Genomic DNA, 25,376 nt, shown 5'->3' on the forward strand with positions numbered 1-25,376 from the left:
GGAAAACTTAACACAACTCTCATCTTTTATGTGGATTTAAGCGTGTCATGTAGGCAGAGTTAGATTAGTAACAAAGAATAAAAATATTTTTTTAAATAAAAAATAATAATTACTTAAAAATATAATTAATTTCTTTTCATATAATATATTGCTCGAATATTATTTTTTATGTTTGAATGCATTAATTTTAAAGTAATTTTATTAAGTGGGGAAAAAAGTTTTAGGACTAATTAACTTAGCCTGAAATGCAAACATATATGATGTAGGACAAAAGTGGAGGTGATTAGGTTTTTCTACAATGAGTATAGAACGAAGCAGATATGGAATATCCATTATTATGAAATTAACAAATGATTTTGGTGATGATATTAAATGAGTTTGGTCTTGTGTATCCCTCAATTGTTAGGTGGTGGAGATGTCCTTAAGAAACACAGTCTAAGGTACATTTTCATTTTTTTGGGTCAATTTTTTTTCACTTCATTTGCTTTGTATTCCTACTTCCTAGCTAGTTGCATCCTCTGGAAAATTGTCGGTGGCCCTTACACTAATCATTTAGTGACAAACTATTTTAATGTCTGATATTTATTATTCATGACTTTAGCATATCTTTGAGTAGTTGGCATGGAATATGTATGTTTTGGGAGAAATTCGAATTTACCAAAACACCCTTAGGAAAGCAAGTTCAAATCTTAAGATCTTGGTGTATAATAAAGGGTGTTGTGGACTTTATGGACTTGGAACTTGCTATGGAATAAATCATCTCGTCAAAACGAGTGTGCTTGCTTTTGTTGTTTCGTCCATACTAATAATAATTTACGTAAATTAAACATGTTCTTCTTTTCTTTATTACATGGAAAATGGACGTCTCACTGGTTTTATAATATAATTGGCTTTGCTTGTTTAGGTGTATTTTTGTCTCGTGGATATACAATTTTCTTTTTCTATATAATAATACTTTTGCTATATCCCATGCTTAACTACCAAAATCGAGTTTATATAATATATGATAAATTATTATATGATTCTTTTTTTTTTAAAGAAAAATATAACTATAATGCATTGAGCACTATTCAAAAAAGGAAAAAGGGAAACCATTATTATTAGCTCATATGAGAATGATTTACATATATATTTTCAAATTGAATTTTTATTTGTTTATTTTTCTTGAAGCAAGCATTAAGAGGGAAAAAGAAAACATAAAAAAGGAGAATTTCAGGGATATAATTGTTAGTCTTATTTGTAAACCACTTTAACTTATAAACAGCTCTTAGTCTATTTCATATTCAAAACAATCACATGTTTATGACTGAGTCCTCCACATAAAGAAAAGTGGAAAAGAATCCTTTATATGAGAAAGCCAAACTGATAGAATATTGAGATATTAATTCTCATTTGGCACGAATGTAAAATAAAAGAGTGGGAGAACAACATTTATACAATTTTGCTATGTTACCAACAGTATTTCTGGCAACTTCTGTCAATTCTTATTTATGACTGTGTTTAATAGAAGTGTCTTTGTGATGTGTCTGATAAAAATGTCTTTTTATGACTGTATCTAATAGAAGTGTCTTTATAGATGTATTATCAAAATGCTATTTTGGCAACTGAAAGTACAACTCTTTTGCTTCAATGTAATATCAATATATCACGCTATTTACTTAAAATAATTAATATTATTATGATAAATTAAGTATACTCAATTTTGATAAAGAATGAAACAATAAAATTAAATTCCTAGCCTCCTATTTTCTTTTCCATATCAATTTTGAACTTGTTAGTTACTTTAGAGTAACTAAAACTTTCAAAACCATTCTTTCTCTTACACTTCCGTTTATAGTTCTAGCTATTTGATACACATTCACTCTAAAATTTTAGTACTAAATAATTACCATTAAGTAATAAATTAATTAAGAATTTAATTTTGTTCTAGAGCCGGATAAAAAAAAGAGGACCATCAATTACATAAGGTCGAATTAATAAGGATATAAGGGTTAATACATTAATTGGTCTTTAAAATATAACATACAAATTAATTTAATTCTTGAAAAAATTCAATGTATCATTTTTTTTTTTTGTTAAGAAAATGGAGCTACCGTCCAAAGCTACAATATTTTGTAATAAAGTGACCCTCTACAGTCTACAGTCATCATCTAATATTTTCTTAAATTCAATGTATCATTTTGATCTCTGAAATCTGAATAATACTAAGATGTCTCAAATTAGTCAGTCTATTATCTTTCCATAACAAAATCGTATCAAATGAAAGTGACATTATTAATTTTAGAGTGACTTTTCTTCTCTTTTTCTTTTTGTCAAGGTAATTTAACTAAGGGAAGGTTTTGGGTTCTTCTTCTTAGGTCAGGAAGTTCTTAGGAGTTAGGGTCATTAACACATCAAAGTTTTGTCACCCAAAAATGAAAAACGAGTAAAACTATAAGTTCATGTTTCCAGTTTCCTTGCACCAATTATTATGGGATCGCACTGTATTAGAGTCACATGTTTTTTTTTAAGGGACATACAAATCTATTCTTTTTTTGTGGTCAAAATATATAGAGTCACATGTGTTGCAAGACCTCCTAGCTTGGCCAACTTGAACCCTAATTAGGCTTCCCTCTTAGTTACTCTGGTTTTTTCTTGAGCCCTCGGCTCTCTTGTAGACCAAAAACATTCAAGCATCTGTGTTAAGGACAAAATACATTGTTACCTTGGGCTTTCAATAGCATTGAGAAAATGCAAATATTTTGATATACAATATTAGGCCCAAGTTCATGGAAAGTCCAATAAGACACTAACAAGTTGTAGGTATGTTCAGTTGGGGTGCAGACTTGTAGGTTTGTTAAAACAGAAAGACTTGTAGGTAAATAATAAGCAAGGGTTAGGTTAAGGTTCTATGGAGGGAGACTGGGAGAGTCAGGTTCTGTAATATCAAGTTAGTAGTTGGGTTAGGGTGGGTTAGTGTTTGGGTGTGGGTCGGGCTTCCTGGCCCATAGCATGACAAAAAAAAAAAACAAGGATTATAACCAACTTAGGTTATCTATCAACTCACTTGTCCGCTTTTTATTTATTTATTTATTTTTATCAAGTAGATTAGACAACCCCCAATCTTAAATATCACAACACACTCATGCTACACACTCACCCATACAACATTTAAAGTTTCATATTCAATGCTTGGTGCACTCACCAAGATTTGAACCCGAGAGCAGCATATTAAGAGGCATGTGATTTAACCCGCCAAATACGGTAGGAAACCAGTTATAGTGAATTCTCATTTCTCAAGTTTGTTAGGGTGTTGCATAATTAGTGATTCTTCCGGTGCGAAATAGAATTTCTAAAGCTAAAGGCCACAATGGATCCCAAATTGGGTATAACAACAAAAGTTAGGATATGGGGTTTGCACTTACAGACCCTCCCTAATGTAGCAGTTCATTAGCATATTTGTAATATTTGTTGTGTTGTTTCAAAATCTTTGTCTATTGAAATGAAGCATTCATGTCCATAAAAGGGAAAAAGCAAGGGGGAAAAACATTAGAGTGATTCCAAATGCAAACTTCTTTATTTTCTGTTATTTTTCATTTCTTTTTCTTCACAACATCCATATTCTGTAGCATACGAACAGAACAGAACAACAATCATGAAGATTCTGAACGTAACAGAATTCATTTTTCTTTCGGATAATCACTGGAGGCTTGAAAAATAAATAAAAAGGAGAAAGTAGAAGAAAAATGTTTGTCTCCTAAGCATGTGTGCATTCCAAAATTTAATGCGAATCTAAAAGTGAAGGTGCACAGTACTATAAGATCACTCGCGAATAATTGAATATAACACCCATCACTGTCTCATATCATTTTGTCATTTATTTTCAAACCACACAGCTACAATCAAACGCAGCCTTCCCGAATTTTCCAACAACGCAATTTCAAACTCCCATAATATCATGATTACGTCATCATAATCTTCATTTTCACAATCTCCCTAAAGATAGTAGTAAATCCAAACTTTTCATATCACTACAATCATGCCCAAACCATCATTTTTATCATCAATAATTTCTTCAACAAACAATTTCTTTCACCCTACTAAAAAACTTTTAAATTTAATTTGGATGCATTAATTTAAAAAAAAAATTAAAGAGTGAGTTTAAAATTAATTATTTTTATTAATATAAAATTTTTTAACAAAATATGGAAATTAAATTTAATTTTAATACATTAATAATATAAAATATTTTTTGAGATAGTATTATGTATATAAGAAAAAAGGTAAGATAAAAGAAAGAATTACTCTAAAATTTTCACAATAAAAAAAACAAACAAACAAAAATGCATAAAATATGTGCAATCTTCTTTTTAAGAAACAAAGATTAACTGAAATTCTAAAATATGTACCGATGGTGAAAAAAAAAAAAAAAACCCTCTGCACATGTATGTACACATTTTCCATCCATCACCGTTGCACCATTTCCCATATTCTCCAATTGATTCGGTTCGGAAAATTAATCATGGTTGGCGCTGGGACTCGCTCCTCCAAAACCCAGTTTCTGCGAACCGGGCCCACATCTCCTTCTCCATAGGCCACACTTCTTTTTCCTCAACCGGCCTGGGTTCGACTGAAACCGGTAGCGAGTCAAACGACGAGGCGAGGCCGCTAGACCGCTGGTGCCGCAGCAAAACGACGTCGTTTTTGGAATCTCTCAGCATACGGTGTCGTTTCTTCTTGTGCAGTGCTTTGCGCACCAACCCCGCTGGAACCCTGTAAATGGCGAGAACTGCGAGGTTTATCACGGCGCAAGGGCAGCAGCACACAACGGCGGCGCACTCCGCCGCGCTTCCGCCGGCAACTTCACACGCGCGCCGCCGCCGCGACGGCGGGTTACTGACGACGATGACCTGGCGAGACATTTTAAAGATTTGAAGATTTTGAGAGAGAAGAAGAGAAAGAAAGAAAGAGATTGTGTCTCTTTCTTTCTCTCTCTATGATCACAATTCACGGAAAGAAGCGAGTGTGATTGTGAGGAATCATGAATATTCTGAAAAATGAGAGAGATTTTAGGATTCTTGGGTTTGAAGTTTGAATGATTATAAATTGGGGATGAAAGGGGATAAGTGAGCGGTTATGGATGGCGCTCCAGATGAGAAAGAATGAAACGAGAAATGAGAGGTGCACGCGGTTTTTTCTAAGTCTCTATGACTCACATAGCTTGAAATTCGTTATAAATGGATATTTTATATTTAACTATATATATATTAATTTGGATTAATCAAAATCTGTGAGATTTGAAGTTTGAACCTTCTAGAACTATCCAAACTGCTATTTACAGCAGATAACATTATTATTCATATAGGTTTTTAATTTTTTGTTTTAATAATATACGATAAATATGTTAAATTATAATTTTCATATATTTTTATAAACACTCTTGTAATTTATAATTTGAACATATATTTTTTAGAATATATTAATTTTCTTTTGGCCAAGAGAAATAGTTGCTCAACTTTCTATCTCTTATTTGATCAATGACTTAAAATTTAAGTTTTCGATTAAGTGCTTGTTCAAAATTTTTTTAATAAAAAATATATTTTTTAATTTTTAGTATATTTAACTAATTTTTAATAATAAAAATTAAAATAATAAAAAATAAAAAATATTTTTTTTAAAAATTATAATTTACATTCTTTTATAATTTTTTTAAAAAAAATATATATATATATTTCTTACGTAATAAAAAAATAAAAATTATTTTTATTTTATTTTATTCAAACATAATTAATAAATAAATAAAATTTTAAATAAAATTATTTAAAAAACGATTTTTTTTATAATAACATCCAAACAAACTCTAAATCTCTAAATTATCCTCATCAAGCTTGGTTTGCCTTTAATGTCCATTTAACTTATGCTTACTCGTAAAATCTTTACGATATTACTTAATTATGAATTTGGGTGTTACAAGCTTAATATTTAAGAAAGTTAACAATTGGAACGTAGTAAGAATTAGAATAATTTACGTAGATAAATTAAATAAAAAATTGTAAAATATTTTAAATTAAATTTAGTTATATATTTGTTTTGTTTGACTTTATATAAATATAATCAAATAAATTTAATTTATATTTTTTTAAGTGTAAATTCAATAAATTTGAGTCGATTTATTACTGTATAGTATATACATAATAAATTGAATCAACTTGATTCATTTAATACTAATATAGATTATTGACATTTTTTATTTTTAAGTTAATCGTTATTAATTTTAAAACATAAATGTTAATAATAAAACACTCCATTTAGATTTAAAAAAACAAATAGAAATTCAAATTTTGTGTTTTAGTTTAAATTCTATTAAATTTACATTTTGACAAATTTATAAATTCAAAATAAAACAATAAACGATTTATAAAAAAATCATTAAAAAATATCCTGACTCATCATTAGCATCTGAAAAATCGTTAATAAGATTTTTTGTGTTGAAAAAGTTAATATAAAGTATTGTCTTCCAAAGTGATATATCCGCTGATAAAGCTCAATTAATGGAACGCTACATTTTGGTCATAGCAATGCATTATCATCGGATTTATCCTCCGATAAATTCCACGGTAAACCTGATTTAAATTTAAAATGTGTGGCCCTCTTTTTTTACTTTCGAGAACACTCTTCTCTCTCCCTCATTCTCCTTTCTCTTCTCCCTCCCCCCGTCCACCCTCCTCCAGCGCTCTCCACCTTCATTCTCCTCCAAAATCTGCGTCAAATTGCTTGTATCGTGTTTCGTTGCCTCAAACGGAATTGCTCCTTCTGTCTCCACCACCGTTGGAAGAGTTGTCACTGTGCTCCTTTTGTCGTTGGAGTTGTGTCTCTCCTCTGTTGTTCAGGTAGGTTGCCCTCCTCCCTCTCCTCATTCCATCTTATTTTCATTTTTTAATAAAAAATCCGAATCTCTTTTTGCCCTCTCCGACGGTGCACCTCCTTCCTCTCCCAGAGTTTGAAGTTGCGAGTTTCTCTATTCGCCACTCTGCAAGTTCTGCTATCACCTTATCGTTGTCTTCTGCTTCTCATCATTGTCGCTTTCAAACCTGCTCGCCTCTAGCTCCATTCCTTCCGGCATTCAGGTATAGTACGCGACTCTGTTACTCAATTCAGTTCTTCAGCATCTCATAGCTAATTGTTTTTCTTCCATCTCTATTAGTTGTTTTTCTTGTTGCTGATTCTTCTTGTTAATTGTTATATTGTTGTTGCATAGATGTTCAATTCTTATAGTTATTGAATTTATTTGATGTTATTGTTATTGATTACTTAATTTTTTTGCTAATAATTATTTAATTTTCATAGTTATTGTTGTTATAGTTCTTGTTGATTTGTTAGTGATTATTACGTTGTTGTTGTTGTTATTGTTCTTGTTGATTTGTTAAAATATTTTATTAATAATTGTTCAATTCTTACTAATAATTTTTTTACTAAATTTTTGTTAGGTGTTATTAATTTTTTTGTTATATAGTTATTGAATTTGTTTGCCTAGTTGTTATTGTTCTTGGTGTCTACTTATTATTCTAGCTGTTATTTATTTACATACTAACTGTTGCCTATTTATTAGTCTTGTTTAGATTTTTTTTTTTTTGTTATTTGACTTGTGCGGACTTGGATGAGATTATATAGTACTTTGGTTAATGCAAAATTTTTAATTTGGATGAGATTTTAAAATTTATATTAGAATATAATTAAATTTTGTGTGTTTATTTATATTTTATTATAATTCGGTTATCCCGATAACAAGCTAATAAGGTCTAATACAAAATCTTATTCCAGGTAGATGAGACACACTGTTAGGATATACAGTATTGGTAGAATCTTGGGACTTCGGTCCTTTGCCGATTACACTATGCTTTATTTTATTCTTTCGTTTCCTTATTTATACTTATGCATCTTATTATTTTTCGCATGTATTTTAAGTATTTAGTAAAATGCTACATTTATCATAATAATAAGGTTTTAGTTTATGCTTCTTTGCATATATTAATGTTTTTTACGGTAAATTTTAAAAAGTTCACCCATTTATAAACATATAATACATGTTTTTTTTAAATCACTTTTTATGTGTGTTATTTGATACTTTATATATGTATTTGTCCAATCTCTTAACAACCCATAGTTAACAATAATATCACTAGTGGACCAGAAAACAATAAGATCATCATTCTAATAAATAACGCGAATAATATAACTCTGAATACTTGGTTTAGAAAGATATATTTAGCACTACTTATCTAGAATTACTATTATAGAAATGAAAAATACACAAATAATATAATACTAGCAGTATCATTGAAAGCTTTTCAGATGATTATAGTAATATAATAGGTTCAATATACTCTTGTAGCAGTAATAATATAAAGTATAAGATTATGGTAACATAACAAGTTCACTACACTAATCTTTTGATTCTTCAATCACATTTGCAATTTTGTCAAAGAATTAGGATAAAGAATTCAAGATAAAAAAATGGGGAGAGACAATAAATTAGTTAATTGTTAGTATCATAAATAATTTGGTATAGTTGATTCTTTATGTAACGTAGTAGTATTAGTATAGTCTATTCTCTAATGCTTATCGGTATTACTCTTTCGATTTCTGATTTAATTTTGTTCAATTTTTGTAATTGAGGATTTGATGCATTTTAAATATGATTTTTCTATTTAATTGTTCTCTCTTTTATTTTTAAAATAAACTTTGATATTTAAACTTGTTTGTGAACTTTCAACTAAAAATTATAGATAAATTATTATAAGAAATTGTAAAATTTTGAATTTTGTTAGTTGAAAAATTATTAAGTTTAAATATTTAAAATTATATATTGAATTTTTAAACAAATTTTTTAAAAAATTAAAATTTAAGTTTACCATCGAATTTATTGTCGGTTAAATCCACCGGTAACTATTAATTTAATTATTAATAATAAATAATATATTATCGTAGGATTTACCGAAAAAAATACGATGGTAACAAACTCTAGAATTTTGTAATTAAAAGTTTATATTCGTCAATAATTAGAGGCAGACAAAAAAACCTGTCGGTAAACAGATACCAGCAAAATTTATACTTTTAGGTTTATTTCGCCGTTAAATCTAATGGTAAATAGGTTACCGACGAATTTTTTTAGTAAATCTGCTAATATCCAATGACTTTTTTGTAGTGTTACATAAATTGATTTAAGACATCTATATAATTTTACACTCTAAATTATTTATTCATGTTTGCTTGATTAAATAAACTTTTGTTATTTATAGGAAGTATTCAATTAATTAGGATACAGTATGATTGAGTAAAGATTTACTTAAATGACTTATGAAATATAATAAAATTAATTTTAACTATTAATCTAATTATATAGATTTTATGATTAAAATTAATAATTAAAATCATTAGAAAATTTAATTTCATGCTATATTTGAAATGCTTCCAAAACATTTTTATAAAAGTCACAAGAAGTTGGGACCAAAAAAGAAGGATTTGCTCCCTTGCAAGAGAGATTTGTCCCAAACTTTTAGCAACCATTTATGTGAAATTTGTACATTGATTTTTTTTTTGACATTAATAAAATAACAAAATATAGTATGCATGTTGACATATGGAATAGCTGTCAATGCCGTTAAAGAATAAGTGCGAATAGATTAAAGCACTACAATTAAGACTTAAGAGTTTAGAAAAGTTTGTGGAAGACATTATTTGAGAATGAATATTTACAAAGACCAAAATTAATTAAATAATATGCAATGCCTACTTCAAATGGGAGTGGAAAGTGGGTTTTCCGAAATATTGGATAGCAGGCTAACAATATGAAAAAGTACCAAAAGAAAATGAGTTTAGTATATAACGTACATAATAGAGATAAAATTAAAATTATAATTAGTTAATAACTAATTTAATTAATTTTTAATAATTTTAAATTTTAAAAATATAAGAATTTGGTTATGGAACGTATTTTTCTATTTTACATGTGTGATTCCATTTTACATGTGTGAAGCACGTGCTGTAGTTTTTTCTCTTTGGCAGTCTCTTTTATTCTTTTTGAACTGAGACTACAAAGAACACCATCGTTCGTCGTTCAAAACGCAATTCGACGTTGTTCAGCTGTCCGAAAACATTCGACGAAGACATTCTTTGGCACACGTTGCCTCTATCGCGCAGCCCAAGACCGTCATGGCCGCTGCCGTCTTCAACGACATCGCAGCCTGGATCCTCTCGCCCTCGCCGTAGCACTCGCCGGGAAGGCTAACGGCAGCAACAGCCACAAGAGCCCCCTGGCCAACCTTCAGCCAACAATTCCCAGCTTTTTGGTGCTCATTGGTATTGCGAAAGGGACAAAATGATGATGCTCTCTAACTGTCTCTTCCGATCCAGCAGTTGTTCAATGCTCTTCACCAACAAACCAAGCAAGAAGAATCGCGCAATCCTCAAGTTGAATAAGACAAAGAAGGGAAGCTTAGTGATGAACAATGTTCTTGATGGTAGAGGGTTGAATTTCAAGGCGGGATAGAGCATTTTTGTGTGCACCATGGAGGGAAAATGGTTATCGACGGTGTTGGTTGAAGATTGACAAATTTAAATGCTGGATATTCAATTTATTAGATATGTAGATGGTTATTTTAATTTTTAATTGGATAGTTATTTTGTTTGATTTAGTTTAAGTATATACAATTAACAAATGGTAGATAGTAATTTCACTACGTAGTCAGATGATTATTTTAATAACTACGTGATGGTTGTTTGATGGCCAATGAGAAAACTTCTAAAGCTGGAGAGGTAGGATGATTGATGAGGATGGGGTAGCGGGGGAGAGGGTGTTTGGGTAAATTCCATTGGTAAATTAGGTTGAGATGGTTAATTTTTTGAAATAACTGTTTGAATTTTATTTTCTTTATATTATGCCAAATTTAAAATCTATTGTACACATTGTCAAGATTTTCATTGTCTCCCTAACAAAATTCTAAAAATATTATGTAAAAGCATGAAAAAATATGTATTTTATTGGTGATGTAGCGTTACTTATATTTAAATTTGTGATAGACATACATCGATAATTAAAATAAGACTTTTTTTTAATCAAAATAAGCTCAACACACTAATGTGGAGCAACAGAAAAAACAACAAGTACTTCATAGAAATACATAAAATCCTTGTAACTTCCGGTAATGCCATCAACCACCAAAAGGATCACTCTCGGTCCATTCGTTATAGCTCAGAATCGTCTTCCTTATTACGAACTCTACACCTGTTTCTTGATTATTGAAGATTCTAGCATTGCGTTCCACCCAAATGTTTCAAACAACTGCAAAGAACCCCGGCAATCATTTCTTCTGATCTTGTTTCCGCTTATGCCCACCAGTCGACCGCTGAAACAGTTCCCTTATGGTTCCAGGAATAGGCCACATCTCCCCAAAAGACCTCAACCAACTGCACCACACCTGCCATGTTAGTTCACATAGGAGAAATAAACGCTCCACCGACTCTATCTCCTTCTTACATAGTACACAGAGATTATCACTGGGCCTAATAACGCCTAGTCTACTCAACCTTTCCTTAGTATTCACTCTACCGATAAGTACAAACCACCCAAAAAGCTCAATTCTATGCGGTACCACCCCTCTCCAAACTGAACTTGTGAAACTGTAACTTGTTATCTCATTTGACAGAGTCTTCGATTGTAGGACCTGCACAACAGACTTGGTAGAAAATACTCCTTTACTATCAAACTTCCAAACCATATTATCATCTTTACCATCTGACAACTTCACCGGCCTTAGACGCTCGTGAAGTTGGTGGACAAGTTCCAGCTCCTATTGGAACAACTCTCTCTGCCACTGGAAGTTCCATATCCACTCAATCCTATCCTAAAATCCACAATCCCCTATCATCGATCCTTGCTGGTTCGAAATAGAGAATAGTCTTGGAAAAGCTACCTTCAAGGGGCCACTTTGCAGCCAGTTATCTTCCCAAAACAGTGTACTCCTCCCATTCTCTACCTCCATCGCCAGGCCAGTAAGCATTTTGTCTTTTATCCTCTGCTCTTTTATATTTAAATGACATATGTCTTTCCAGGGCCCTCCTTTAACCGGTAACTGATGATTTACTAGCATTACATCAGGGTTCAGGTTGTTGCACGAGCATACAATCTTCTTCCACAAGGGGCACTCCTCTTTAGAAAATCGCAACGATCACTTAAATAAGAGCGCTGTGTTCCGAAGCACCGCATCCCAAACCCCCAAACCTCCAGCCTTTTTCGGTGCATGAACCAACTCCCACTTTACTAACGGAATACCATCATTACCATCCCCCTTACACCACATAAACCGCCTTTGCAAAGTGATTAGCTTATTCACAACCGCCTTTGGCATCTTGTACAGATTGAGGTAGTAGATAGGTAGGCTATTCAGCACTGATTTGATAAGAACAAGGTTGCCTACTTTGTTAGAACCTTTGTTTTCCAGAGGCTGAGTTTCTCTTCTACCTTATCAATGTTCGGTTTTCAAGTCTTCACCATATGAGGATTCGCACCCAAAGAAATCCTGAGATACCTAACGGGTAGCACCGCTTTCTTGCACCCCAGCAAACCACAGGCATGATCTATCCATTCATGCTCACAATTTACCGATATCAAACTTGACTTATCAAAATTAATGTTTAGCCCCGACATCAACTCAAAACACCCCAACAGTCTCCTATAATTGAGTATTGTCTCTGTCACCGGGGGCAAAACAATATCGTATCATCTGCAAACTGTAAGTGCGACAATTCGATATGCTCTCCTCCAACCAGTAGCGGTTCAATGCGCCCGTTCCTGATAGCTTCTCCCACCATCCAATTCAACACATCGACCACCAACACAAACAAAAATGGAGAAAGGGGGTCCCCTTGTCTGAGCCCTCTTTCCATATTGAACGGCTTGGATGGTGACCCATTCACCAGAACAGACATAGTGGCCGTGCTGACACACTCCTTCACCCAATTCCTCCAACGTTGTCCAAATCTCATTTTCTGTAACACTATATCCACGAAACTCCATTTGACTCTATCATACGCTTTATGAAAGTCCAGTTTAATGATCGCTGCTTTCCGTCTCCGTGCTTTGAGCTAATGAACTGTCTCACAGGCTATGAGAGCACCATCATGAATTTTTTTACCTTTGACAAATGTCGTCTGGGTCTCACCCACCAAGTCTGGCATAACCGACCTCATTCTTCTCACCAGCACCTTTGAAATCACCTTATACACACATCCCACCAAACTAATCGGGCGAAAATCCGTTATCTCCTTAGCACCCAGGAATTTTGGGGCCAGAGTCACCCATGTTATATTCGCATCTGATGGTAGCTTTGCCCTTTGGAAGAAATCCATTACCGCCTCCGTGAACTCATGTCCAATCTCGTCCCAACATTTTTTGATGAAATTCATATTGTATCTATCACTATCTGAAGCCTTAGACGATTCACAATCTCATACTGCGTCCCTGATTAAAACAAGACTTATTAATAGAATATATATGACAATCAATAATTATTACATAACGTTTGTCGTAATTGGTTTAAAAGTTGTGGATGTTGTTTATTACACATTTTTTATATCGAAATTATTTTCATTAGTAATGTATTATTTTCATTTATTATATAGTTGTTTGGTAGAGTATATTTTTAGAATATAAAGAATTGTTTTTTAAATGAATTTTTTGTTTAATTTATTTAAATAATGTTCATTATAAAATAAAAATGTAATAAATTATTTTGCAAAATATGATTTTATTCAATAAATATTATACATAAATTAAAAATGGAATAAATCATTTAATAAAATCTATAATTGTTTATTATCTATAAATTGATTTTTTATTTTTTATTTTTTTGTAATACTTTTACATGCTGACCTGACTTGGAGTGGAACTGCAGTTGGGATTTGCCCACTGAATTGCTCTTAGAGCTCTGAGTTTCAGTTTCTGATCCGATGCCTTACCACTATGTTTCTTGAAGTGCAACAAAACAAGTGCTTTTCTGATCGAATAAAGTAACTACTACACATGCATGATTGAGTTTTAATGGTCCTGGAAAATCAGTACACTGTGTAACAATAAAAGACCATTTTTATTTTTAGTTTTGTACGGTCATCCTCAATTGATAGATTAATGATTCATCCACAGTAGATTTGATTTCTATTTAAGGATTTGTCGTTGGCCAATAAATCTTTATATACACAAGGATTCAAAATTTTCACACTTGTTTGAGCGGATAAATGAACTAATCACTGGACTAATCTAAATTGGTTGAATGAAAGATAATTTAATATATGCAATTGTATTCAAATTAATTTTTAAGTGGGTATAAGTAATATAATTTCTGAAAATGGATGAATAGAATGTAATACATATATAACTCTAAGTATCTGATATATGATTTTCGAAACCTATGTGAAGAGGAAAATGTGTCAAGTGTTTGATGTGCAGGAGGTAATATGTTTCTCATAACATGGAAAAACTAAAAAGTAAAATAAAAATTCATTTTTACAACCTGCAAAAAACAAAATAATAAATTAAAAATTAAAAACTATTTCGAAACCTGCAAAAAATTATAAAAAATATAAATCATTTTCACAACTTGCAAAAAATATTGTGTCTATATCTCAATTTGGTTCGACTATTTTGAAGCATTTCACACATTTGCTTTCCAATTTCCATAACCAAATTTTTTAGCCGGCGATTGCAAGTATACTTTGTTTTAGCCTTAAAAATTGTATAAATAATAAGTTATTAAAATTACAAAGTAAGAGGGTTAAATATGAACTTGAATCTATTATGAACTGTTGAAAGTAAAATTTAAATAATTTTGATTTCAAAATAAATAAATAAATAAAAGCCTCATATCATTATTTGATTTGAGAATTAGTTAAAATAAGTATAAAGAACTTGATACAATTTTGGTTTTTAGGGAGTAAGGAGGAATATAATACTACTTGTTAATATGTTTGAATATTATGTATGGTTTAGAGTTGAAAATTCTACTTGTATGGTTTAGAGTTGAATATAATTCTACTTGTTAATATGTTAATATGATTGAATAAGCAGCATGGAGCATGATAATTTATAAGACTTTGCTAACTGGTATCTTTAGAACAATAAATAAGGTTAATAGAATAGAAAAATTTTAACTTTATATTTATTTAATTCAACATTAGAAACTTGAGTTAGTTTGTTATTTTGCAATATAAAATTTTTACTTTAACTTCTTAACCTTAAGGTACTTTATAAAGCAAACATGGCTGCAGCAGCAATGAAGCCAAACACTTTGACTAACAAGTCAATATCGACATAACTTCAAATTTTGATATAGTAACATAAATAATGCTATTGACCAAAATACTATTTTCAAAATGTCAGGTATAAGGTAAATCATACTAAGTCTTACTCTTTAAGTAAATCTCAGTTAAATAATATTGTATGTTCAAGGGTGAGTCATGGCTGACTGTTTCAAGCATTAGGATTAGAACAAATGAACGAATGACATCAAATTTTTGTATTTATTGAATGGTAGGGTCCCTTTCTAATTCTAAGTGCTCAATTATGCAAAACAACTCAAAAGGCTATTCATATATGATATATGGATTTGGATTACAAAAAGTTGGGTCAAATCTCATCTCCAATCCGAATATATATATATATATATCTAATGAGATGCCATTTTAGCATTGTCAATCTATCAGTGCCATTAGCACCTTCATAAAGTTCTACAATAAAATAAATCAAAGAAATTATATTAAAAAAAATATTATAAGAAAAATATCAACTGTACCCGCTAAATACATTCCAGTGCATCTCTTGGCAGAGAAATACTTGCATGCTCCTAGAACACACTAAATTCTTGCTCCAGGAACATTCACAACTGAAAGAACAATGGTTATGTGATTATGTCCCTTCAACTCATTCCTCTGCTATCAGGTTAAGCTCAAGAATTCTTTTTTCTTTTAGATTATGCATGAACTTGAACCCTTAGGGCTCTCTTACAATTTTAAGTTCCATTATTCTAGCTACCAATGAAGCCGAATCGATGAAGAATGATAGCCAAAATGAGCATGCATATTGCCAAGATCATGCCAGGTTTCCCCAGCAGCCAGTTCTTTGTCTTTTTTGCACCTTCAACTCCTCTTTGAACCCTGTCTGCCCAAACCATCTGCAAATACGAAAGAGAAAGGCCTCATGTTAGTACAACAGACATAACATCAGATATTAAAGTTGGAAACCCTCAAAACAAGCACCAATTCGCGTTCCATGTGATGAAGCAACAAAGATTTAGACAGCGATCCTAAGCTTATCAATGTTACAGCCTATGCTACTTCAAGTACCAAACGACAACTCATGCTAAAATTAAGCATGGAAATAACTTGGATCCTAATGTTATCTTACATTTATTGCCAAGAATAAACTTGGCATGATTTAAAAAAAAATAATTTAAAACTAAAAACACTACCATTTTATCCAAGCTCTCTGGCGATAAGGATGACATAGCTTGCTGAGCTCTTGCTGCATCCTCGGGTGAAAGCTTGAAACCAAATTGTTCGCCCATGTTTGCCATCATTTCTGGACTCATATTTTTAATCATTGATGAGAACATCTGCCAAATCAACATAAGCTAAAATAGTAAGTAGATGATAAGTACATGCAAATAATTCACACAAAATGTAACATGATATGTGTTACTAGACAAAAGAAAACAAAAGAATAACCAAGAGAGAAGTATAACTATAACAAAGGTATTATTTAGCAACGTGCTTGTACGAAATCCTTATTAATAACAAAATGAGAAATAAAAGAGGAAGACGATTGCATTTATCCAAGCCACGCATGAACATACCTGCCGCATAGCTGGGTCCTTCATCTGATTTCTCATCTGTTCTTGCAAATCTGTGGTCGAGGAAGGGAAGTTCGGCTGAGAAGCATTTCTCATATTTGGGAAGACATTTTGAGAAGAACTTGACTCTCCAGAAACACTAGTTTCACTAGTACTCGAGGATGGTAAGTCCGACCGGGAAGAACTTCTTTCAGTATTGTCTACAGGTGCTGACAATGGAACAGATCCTCTCCCGTTCAACGAGGAAGCCATTTCAAACATCTTCTGAAGGTCATCTGGTGACATTTTACCTATCATATCACTTGCTGTTTTTAACATATCAGGTGATATGTTGGGAGGAATTGATCCAGGGTTGAAAGGAGAATTGGGGGAACCTCCCCTTAAAATTGGGTTGTCCCCTTGGAATGAAGAAGCCATTTCAAGCATTTTTTGAAGTTCCTCAGGAGACATTTTTCCAATCATATTTGTAGCAGTTCTCATCATCTCTGGGGATATATCATTGGATTGTCCAGGATTTAAAGAAGCCAGAGTTGCAGGATCGGCATTTGAAATGAAGTTTTGGAAAGATCTGCAGAATAAATACATAAGAATGTGTATCTCCTTTATAGGTCAATGATTAAATTAACAATATCGTAGCTAACCTACCTCATAGCTACTGGATCATTTTTCAACTTATCTATACTCTCGGCATTTGTTATTGGATTTCCATTTACTGTATTAGAACTATTTGAGGATTCACTGGACTTTCTTGGTTGAACCACCCTTTGTTCTGAAGAAGAGCTTTTGTTGTTTCCAGAAGGCGCATTCTCAATTTCTTCAGTGATTTCTTCGATTACTAATCCTACATCCATTACAACCATAAAGGTCAGGAGAGTGCGGCAAATAAAAGGGGGAAAATCAAAAACCAACTTTGAGTGACACTAACCTCCAGGAGCGCAGTCACCACCTTCCTTTGTCAACATTTCCTTGGTGTCCCTGGAATAAATATTTTATGGCATTAAACAGCAGTCCACATCCAACATAATGCTTCATATTTTTTTAATTTAAAAAAAAAAGAAGTTATTATTTTATAAAACTACTATGATAACACTAATTTGTAAATATAGAAAAGAAATGGCATCCGATATATCAATTCCTATATTGTTACAAAACAAGTTTTAATGTGTGTGTGCGCGTGCATGCGTGCGCGTGTGTGTGAGAGAGATAGAGAAAGAGGGAGAGATTGATTTTTTAAAAAATGAGATTGAAAACATATTGTGAAAACTTGTGCAAGCAGGTGATCAATCTCTGGTGTGAGCTCGAGAGAAGATAAAAGATCAGAACAATAAGAGAAGGGGGGGGGGGCAGAGAGAGAGATGAAAGAAGAGGAATTGAAGTGGAATGAATGAGCTGAAGACTAAATGAAGCAGTGGTGAATCCATACTTCAGTAGTTCAGTTAGTTACAGTGCAGCTATATATATATACATCACCTAATCAAAGCTCCTTCGACTAACTTTACTTGCAAAAAATATCTATCTCAACAACTTCTAACTAATTAATTAACTAACCAGCTAATTGAGCTAACTGGTATAACTAACCACCTAAATGAGTTTGCGGAGCTAATCGCAACTAATCAAGTCAGACATATCACAGGTATAGTCAATTGCTCTTGTTCCTAATATAGTTTCATGCAAATTAAAGGGAACAAGATCACACCTTAAAAGCTCTTCAATTGTATCATCATTAGGGGACACTTCAAGTGCTTTGCTTAAATCAGTAACAGCATCCTAAAAAATCAGGAAACCATTAACTTATGTAATAAAAAAATCATTGCAATCTAAATCGCAAAATGTTAGTTCAGTCACTAGAAGCTCACCCTTAGTAAACCCAGTTCTTTATATGCTTGCCCTCTCCGATAAAGAGCCTTAAGATTATTTGCATCGCATTCCAAAACCTACAGTAGTTAAAGGCACATTAATGCATTGATAGGATGAAACAACTTTCAAGAAATGAAATACTTCTGACGCTACATTAGCAAAAAGGAAGGAACAATAATACTATTGCAAAGATCATAACTATTAACTAGCATCATACTTTGCAATGGCAAAATAGAAGGAATTATCAATACCTCAGAACCTTCTTTTATGCATTCATTGTACTGCTTTGTCTTTAGGTAGCAGGACATCAAGTTGAGTGAGCATGCCAAACGAAGTTTTCTACTTTCAGAAGAGGGAATCTCTTTAATATTTTCTTTAGCCTGGAACATGGAACATAAAAGCAAGGAATTATGCCAAAATAGCAGATGAGTTTAAGTCTCACAACAGGGTAAAACAAGAAAAAAGGTTGCATGAGAGACAGTTGAGGAGTCAGAAAAAGTGCACTTACGCGAGAATACTTCTCCAAAGCATCTGTGAACTTCCCCTTGTTATGAAGCTCATTGCCCTGCAAAATTTAATTTTAGTCCATAAGGACACATGAGACATGTTTACAAAAATGCTCTTTGCACACCAAAATAAGCCACCATATATTTGTGTATATTTTACATATGTTGTTTCTCGCATTTTCAATGTGTATTTTGTATTTTAATATGTAATTTATACAGGTGGCTGATTGTGCATTCTCTAAGCAAGCAAATCTATGTGGCTAAAATATTATTCAAATATAATTGTACTTATAACTCTGACATGAAGTCTAAATGATTCTAGAAAAGAATTTTCCTTAAGGTGCCATAATTTGGTGAGGTCTTTTGGTGGACAGTTGTGGGACTGAGTTTTCCGTCAACTCGTAGTATGTTTCTACCAGGAACTCAGGAAGAATCAGAATATTTAAGAACTCTTCCAAACTACATTTTGCCTTCTACTTTGGTTCATCTAATGCCAATCATATTTTATCAATATAAGAAAACAGGTTTGAGCTCACCTGCTTCTTCAACAACTCAGCTGCACTCAATTGATATTTGATATGTGCATCAACACGGGAGCGCATAGCTGCTACTTCATCAGGTGATGCATTAACCATCTTCTCACCGATCTCAGCCATATCTTCAGGACGAGTATGCTTTAACTGTTCTGCAGCGAGTTTAAAGTCTTCAGGCTTCATGTTCTTCATGCTCTCTGAAGCCATCCTCATCAGATCAGGATTAGACATCATCTGCAATTCCAAAAATACAGTGTATTACAACATATTATTACCAAATTAAATCTCTATGATCACATTAAGGATCCGGCTCAAAAACCAACAGATTACGATCCCTAAAGAAGGATTAATCATGACTAAGATCACAAAACTTCTTAGGACTCCCAATATCACACGCATCAAGAAACCTATTCCATTATAATCATCAAGCCGATCTGAGAACAAAGAATTTGCATCCATTCCACCAGAGACTCGAAAAAACACAAATTGTAAAGATTATACACATTCAATTGCAGGGGGAGGGGGAGAAACAGAGCCAAAATTGAAGGAGAAAAACCTGTTGTTGGATCCGAGCCAACTCAGCGGGTGACATGCGACTCATCTGTTCCTGAGCGATTCTGATCAACTCAGGATCCATCATTCCGTTGAACATTCTCGCACCCTCAAAATTGAAATTCTTAAAGAAAGTATCAAGTCAGGTTGTTTTCAAAAAGATACTATATTGAGGGCAAAATTTGAAAATATTGAAAGGAAGATTCTAGTTATTTTGTGGTTTTCGGAAACTTTGAGGCGAAGGGTATGTGTGTGAGTAAGGAATTTCAAGCAGGTGGATTTGGGGAAAAGGATGAGGGGAAAAAAAGAACAAAGTAAGAGTCTGATTTGGTGGTGCCGCCTACCAAACCTGAAAAAGCGAGAAAGAAAGAGAGAGAGAGACCAAGAATGCTTTATGTGTGTGTCCAAGAGGGAATTTACTGTCTTGACCTTCCCATCTTCCTGTGTCTTACTCTATGAATTTTGTTTCGTACTTAATAAATAACTAGCGGCTCACGAGGCACTATCGTGCATGTTGAGCCGCTTTTCTATTGAGTTTTAAAAATTAATTTTATATTTTTATTTTAAAATTATAAATTTAATAATAATTAAAAATAAATTATAAAAAAATAAAATATTTTAAATTATTTAATATGTAAAATATTAAAAAAATAAATTTAAATTAAAAAATAAAATTAAAAAATATTAATTTGTTATTATGTATAATAAAATTAATATAAAAATTTATTGATATTATTTAAAGATTAGTTATTTATAAATATTATTAAATTTATTTATTTTTTCAATCCTATTTAATTAGAAGCAAATTTAAAAATTTATATTCAAAATATTTTTTATCTCTATCTATAATTTTAATAGATAAAAAAATATATTTTTTTAATTTAATATTAAAATAATAGTACTTTTATCTGACATTTAAGTAAAAATTATCTTTTATAAATAACTAATATGTATTTTGGTTTATATATACTCTTTTTAAATCAGAAAAATGTTATTATCATTATTTTTTGAATTATATTTTGGTTTATAGTAATTTTAATTTTAATAAAATATGATATAAATAAAGTCACATCAACATTAAAATAAAAAATACTTATCTAATAAATTTGAAGAATGAATGATATATTAACAAAAAAATAAAATTAATTTCTTAAAAATAATAGCAAAGCTGCTGAAAGTGCCTGTTCAGCCGCTTTTTTATTTTTTTATTTTTAAAATTATAAATTTGATATCAATAAATAAAAATTAATTATAAAAAAATTAAATATTTTAAATTATTTAAGATATGTAAAAAATATAAAATAATTTAATTTAAATTAAAAAATTTAAAAAGTTATATTATTATTATGTATACTAAAATTAAGATAAAGATTTACTAACATGGTTTACAAATTAATTATTTATATATTAAATTTATTTATTTTCTCAATCTTATTTAATTTGAAGTAAATTTAAAATTTTATATTCAAAATACTCGTTATCTTTATGTATAATTCGAATAGATAAAAAAAAATTTTTAATCTTATATTAAACATCTTTAATTATTTTTAATTTTATTATTATTTTAAAATTATTAATTTTTATTTTGATTATATCATCTCATCATATTATACACTATCATTTTTTCTTATCACTCTTTTTACATGGATAACTATTATCGTCTCACCGTCACTATTATGTTGTCTTATTTTATTTTTTTCGCAATCAATTACCATAATACCATTATGGCAGCTCTCATTTTTTTTCATCACTTTGTATGTGAAAGATAGATTAAAAATATATAAGAATGAGTTAACAAAATAATTTATGAGAGTTCTTCGGTTCATTATTGATAGGTATATACATGTCAAAAAAAATTAAAAAATAAATCTATCTATAACAATATATAATGCCAATACTGAGTTTTTGGTGTCCAACTTTATGTTCCAATATTGTCCTTAATGATAGAAGTTCTCCGTACATTCATGCGTTGGTTACTTTAAATAAAAAAAAAAAACTTCCACCACTAACAACACATATTCTTCTATCTCATTTTCATTATGTATTTTCACTAATAACCGTAAAAATGCGTAACCTCTTCTTCATTTCTTCATTCCAATAATTTATCCTTTTCAATTTTTCTTAATTCTCTTCTCCATTCTAAATGTGCTCCTTTGTATATAAAAATTATTTAGATGAGTTTTTGTGGTTTTTTGAACTAGATAATGATGATGCCAAATGTTGATTTTCGCTGCCATGTATGAAAGAAGGAAAAGAATCATTAGCGGTGATAAATAATTTTGTATAGATCTTATCATTTTGTTTTGGGTATATTCTTTATGTGAGTACTTTACACCAACAGGTTGCATCTCATTATTCTGTTATAATTTTTTTTTATCTCATTATTCGATTTATAGTGCTTTTTCTCTCACGGCTAGATGCACTTCTCTGTATTTTTACTATTGCCATCCTTCTCATTCCTTCAACATCGTGATTATATCGTTTTCATCTTTCTCTAGCCTCTATTCATTACAATTACAAATTATTACCTTTTAGTTAAATTATATTTTTTTAAAATTGTTTTGTATTGAATGATATTATTTTTTTATTTTTTAATTTATTGATTATGTAAAGTATTGTAATCAAAATTTGAATACATAAATATTTATTTTTAAATTAAATTAAATAAATTATATAACAAAATTTAATGATTTTGCATTCCACAGTATTGTTTGATATACAATCCTGATTATTTGATGAGTTTAATTTTGATGGTGTTGTATAATTAGATGCACGTAAAACTATTTTACACTAATAGGATATCAAAATTAAATTCTTATTTGATTGACATAAAAAAGACGCAATAAAAAGAATTGCACCTACCAATAATTTGTTTAAATATGTTTGTACCTATCAATGATCAATTGAAAAAGTCTAAAATTTTGTTAAATCCATTGTTTTTCTTTTTTAAATTACTTCACATGGAATAATATTATTTTTTTAATTTTAAAATTATTAATTATACATAATATTATATTTAAAATTTGAGTACATAAATATTTGTTTTTAAATTAAACTAAAATAAATGAATTATATTACAAAACATAATTTATTTTGACTTCTATAATATCATTTGTTTGGCATATAGCACTGGTTATTTGATTAACATATAAAAGATGTATAATTACGGTGGGGTGAAGAGAATGTGAAAGGAGAAGAAAAAAAAACGAAAAAGAACAAAGTAATATAATAATGTCGATAAGACAATGACATGTATGTGTATAGAGAATAATAATAAGAGAAAGAATAGTGTTTGATATGGTAAGGGGATATAATAAAATGATAAATTAATAATTTTAAAAAATAATAAAATTAAAGAAAATTTAAACAATTAAATATAAAATTAAAATTTTTTTTATCAATTGAAATTATGCATAAAGATAAAGTGCGCTTTGAATATAAATTTTTATCTCGACTTCAAATTAAATACTATTAAAAATAAAGAATTAAACTTAGTTACGTTTATAAATAGTTAATTTATAAATAATGTTTCTAAATTTTATTTTTATTTTGTTACATATAATTTTTAATTGAATAATCTTGAAGCGTTGATATATTTATTTTTATAATCAATAAATCTGACAGTTTTTTAAGACTTAAAAGAAGTTATTGATAAGGAGATATATGATGAATTAGGAAGGATTTTTTCCAGATATATAATTTTTATACTCTCTTATTTTATTTATTAATTATTCTTATAGTTTGATATTTAAAAACGAAAAAATAAGCATTCTCCTTTACTCTATTTTTTTACTATTTATAAAAAAATGAAGGTCTTTCCATATTTAGATTTATATTTTGCCCTATCACTTAAAAAAGATGAAGACAAATATGAATATCCATGATATTTAAGTAAAAATTATCTTTTATAAATAACTAATATGTATTTTGGTTTATATATACTCTTTTTGAATCAGAATAATGATATTATCATTATTTTTTGAATATATTTTGATTTATAGTAATTTTAATTTTAATAAAATATGATATAAATAAAGTTACACCAACATTAAAACAAAAAATTACTTATCTAATAAATTTAAAGAGTGAATGATATACTAACAAAAAAATAAAATTAATTTCTTAAAAATAATAGAAAAGCGGCTGAACAGGTACGTTAGTGCCTGTTGAGCCGCTAGTATCAGATAAAAAAAATAATCATTTTTTTAAATTAAATTGATGAGAGAAATTTTGTATGTGAAAGATAGATTAAAAATATATAAGAATGAATACAGTTTGGTAAGTAAACTGAAAAGAAAGGAAAATGAAGGTGAAAGTTATGCGTGAAATTAATATCAACAATAAAATGTTATAAAATTTGCAATTGTAGTAAATGAAAGCGAGGAAAAGATGGAAGCGATACAATCACGATATTCAGGGAATGAGAATGATGGCAACAGTAATAATATAGAATAGTGCACCTAATGGCAAGAGGAGAAGCACTAAAAATTGAATAATGAGATCAAACTTGGTATAAAGTACTCACATAAAGAATATACCCAAAATAAAACGATAAGATCTATAAAAAATTATTTATCACCCCTAATTATTTTTTTCCTCCTTTCATACATGGAGTCGAAAATCAACATTTGGCATAGTCATTATCTAGTTTAGAAAATTACAAAAATTCATCCAAATAATTGTTACATACAGAGAAACACATTCATACTTGGAAAGAGAAGTAAGAAAAATTGAAAACGGATAAAATTAATTAAATGGATAAATTATTGGAATAAAGAATTGAAGAAGAGGTTACGGTTCCTACAACTATTAGTGAAACAAAATGAAAATAAGATAGAATAACATGTGTTGCTGTTAACGGTGAAAGTTCTTTTATTTAAAGTAAAAGACGCATGTACGGAAGAATCTCTATCATTAAGGGCAACATTAGAAAGCACATTATATATTGTTATAGATTTCTGTTACTTGTGCCTGTTCCATTGTCATACGCTTTCATCCCTGTATGTTTCAAAAGTAAAATATAATTATTAAAAACTAATTGAATTCAT

At 30.3% G+C, this 25,376-nt stretch overlaps 1 protein-coding gene across 1 annotated transcript; it reads right to left on the reverse strand.

Moving 5' to 3' along the window:
* Positions 1-15,593: 15,593 nt before the first annotated feature.
* Positions 15,594-20,778, reverse strand: LOC112789568 (outer envelope protein 61). Its single transcript, XM_025831519.3, has 11 exons — positions 20,333-20,778; positions 19,780-20,010; positions 19,246-19,302; positions 18,989-19,117; positions 18,737-18,814; positions 18,577-18,647; positions 17,806-17,855; positions 17,526-17,721; positions 16,884-17,448; positions 16,500-16,643; positions 15,594-16,202 (listed from the first exon to the last, which is right to left on the reverse strand). Exons 1-11 carry the CDS (start codon positions 20,426-20,428, stop codon positions 16,056-16,058), a joined length of 1,764 nt encoding a protein of 587 aa, XP_025687304.1. The 5' UTR covers positions 20,429-20,778; the 3' UTR covers positions 15,594-16,055.
* Between the last annotated feature and the right edge of the window lie 4,598 nt (positions 20,779-25,376).

Source organism: Arachis hypogaea, chromosome 3 (genome assembly GCF_003086295.3).
Source record: "Arachis hypogaea cultivar Tifrunner chromosome 3, arahy.Tifrunner.gnm2.J5K5, whole genome shotgun sequence".
In the NCBI taxonomy this organism is placed as follows: Eukaryota; Viridiplantae; Streptophyta; class Magnoliopsida; order Fabales; family Fabaceae; genus Arachis; species Arachis hypogaea.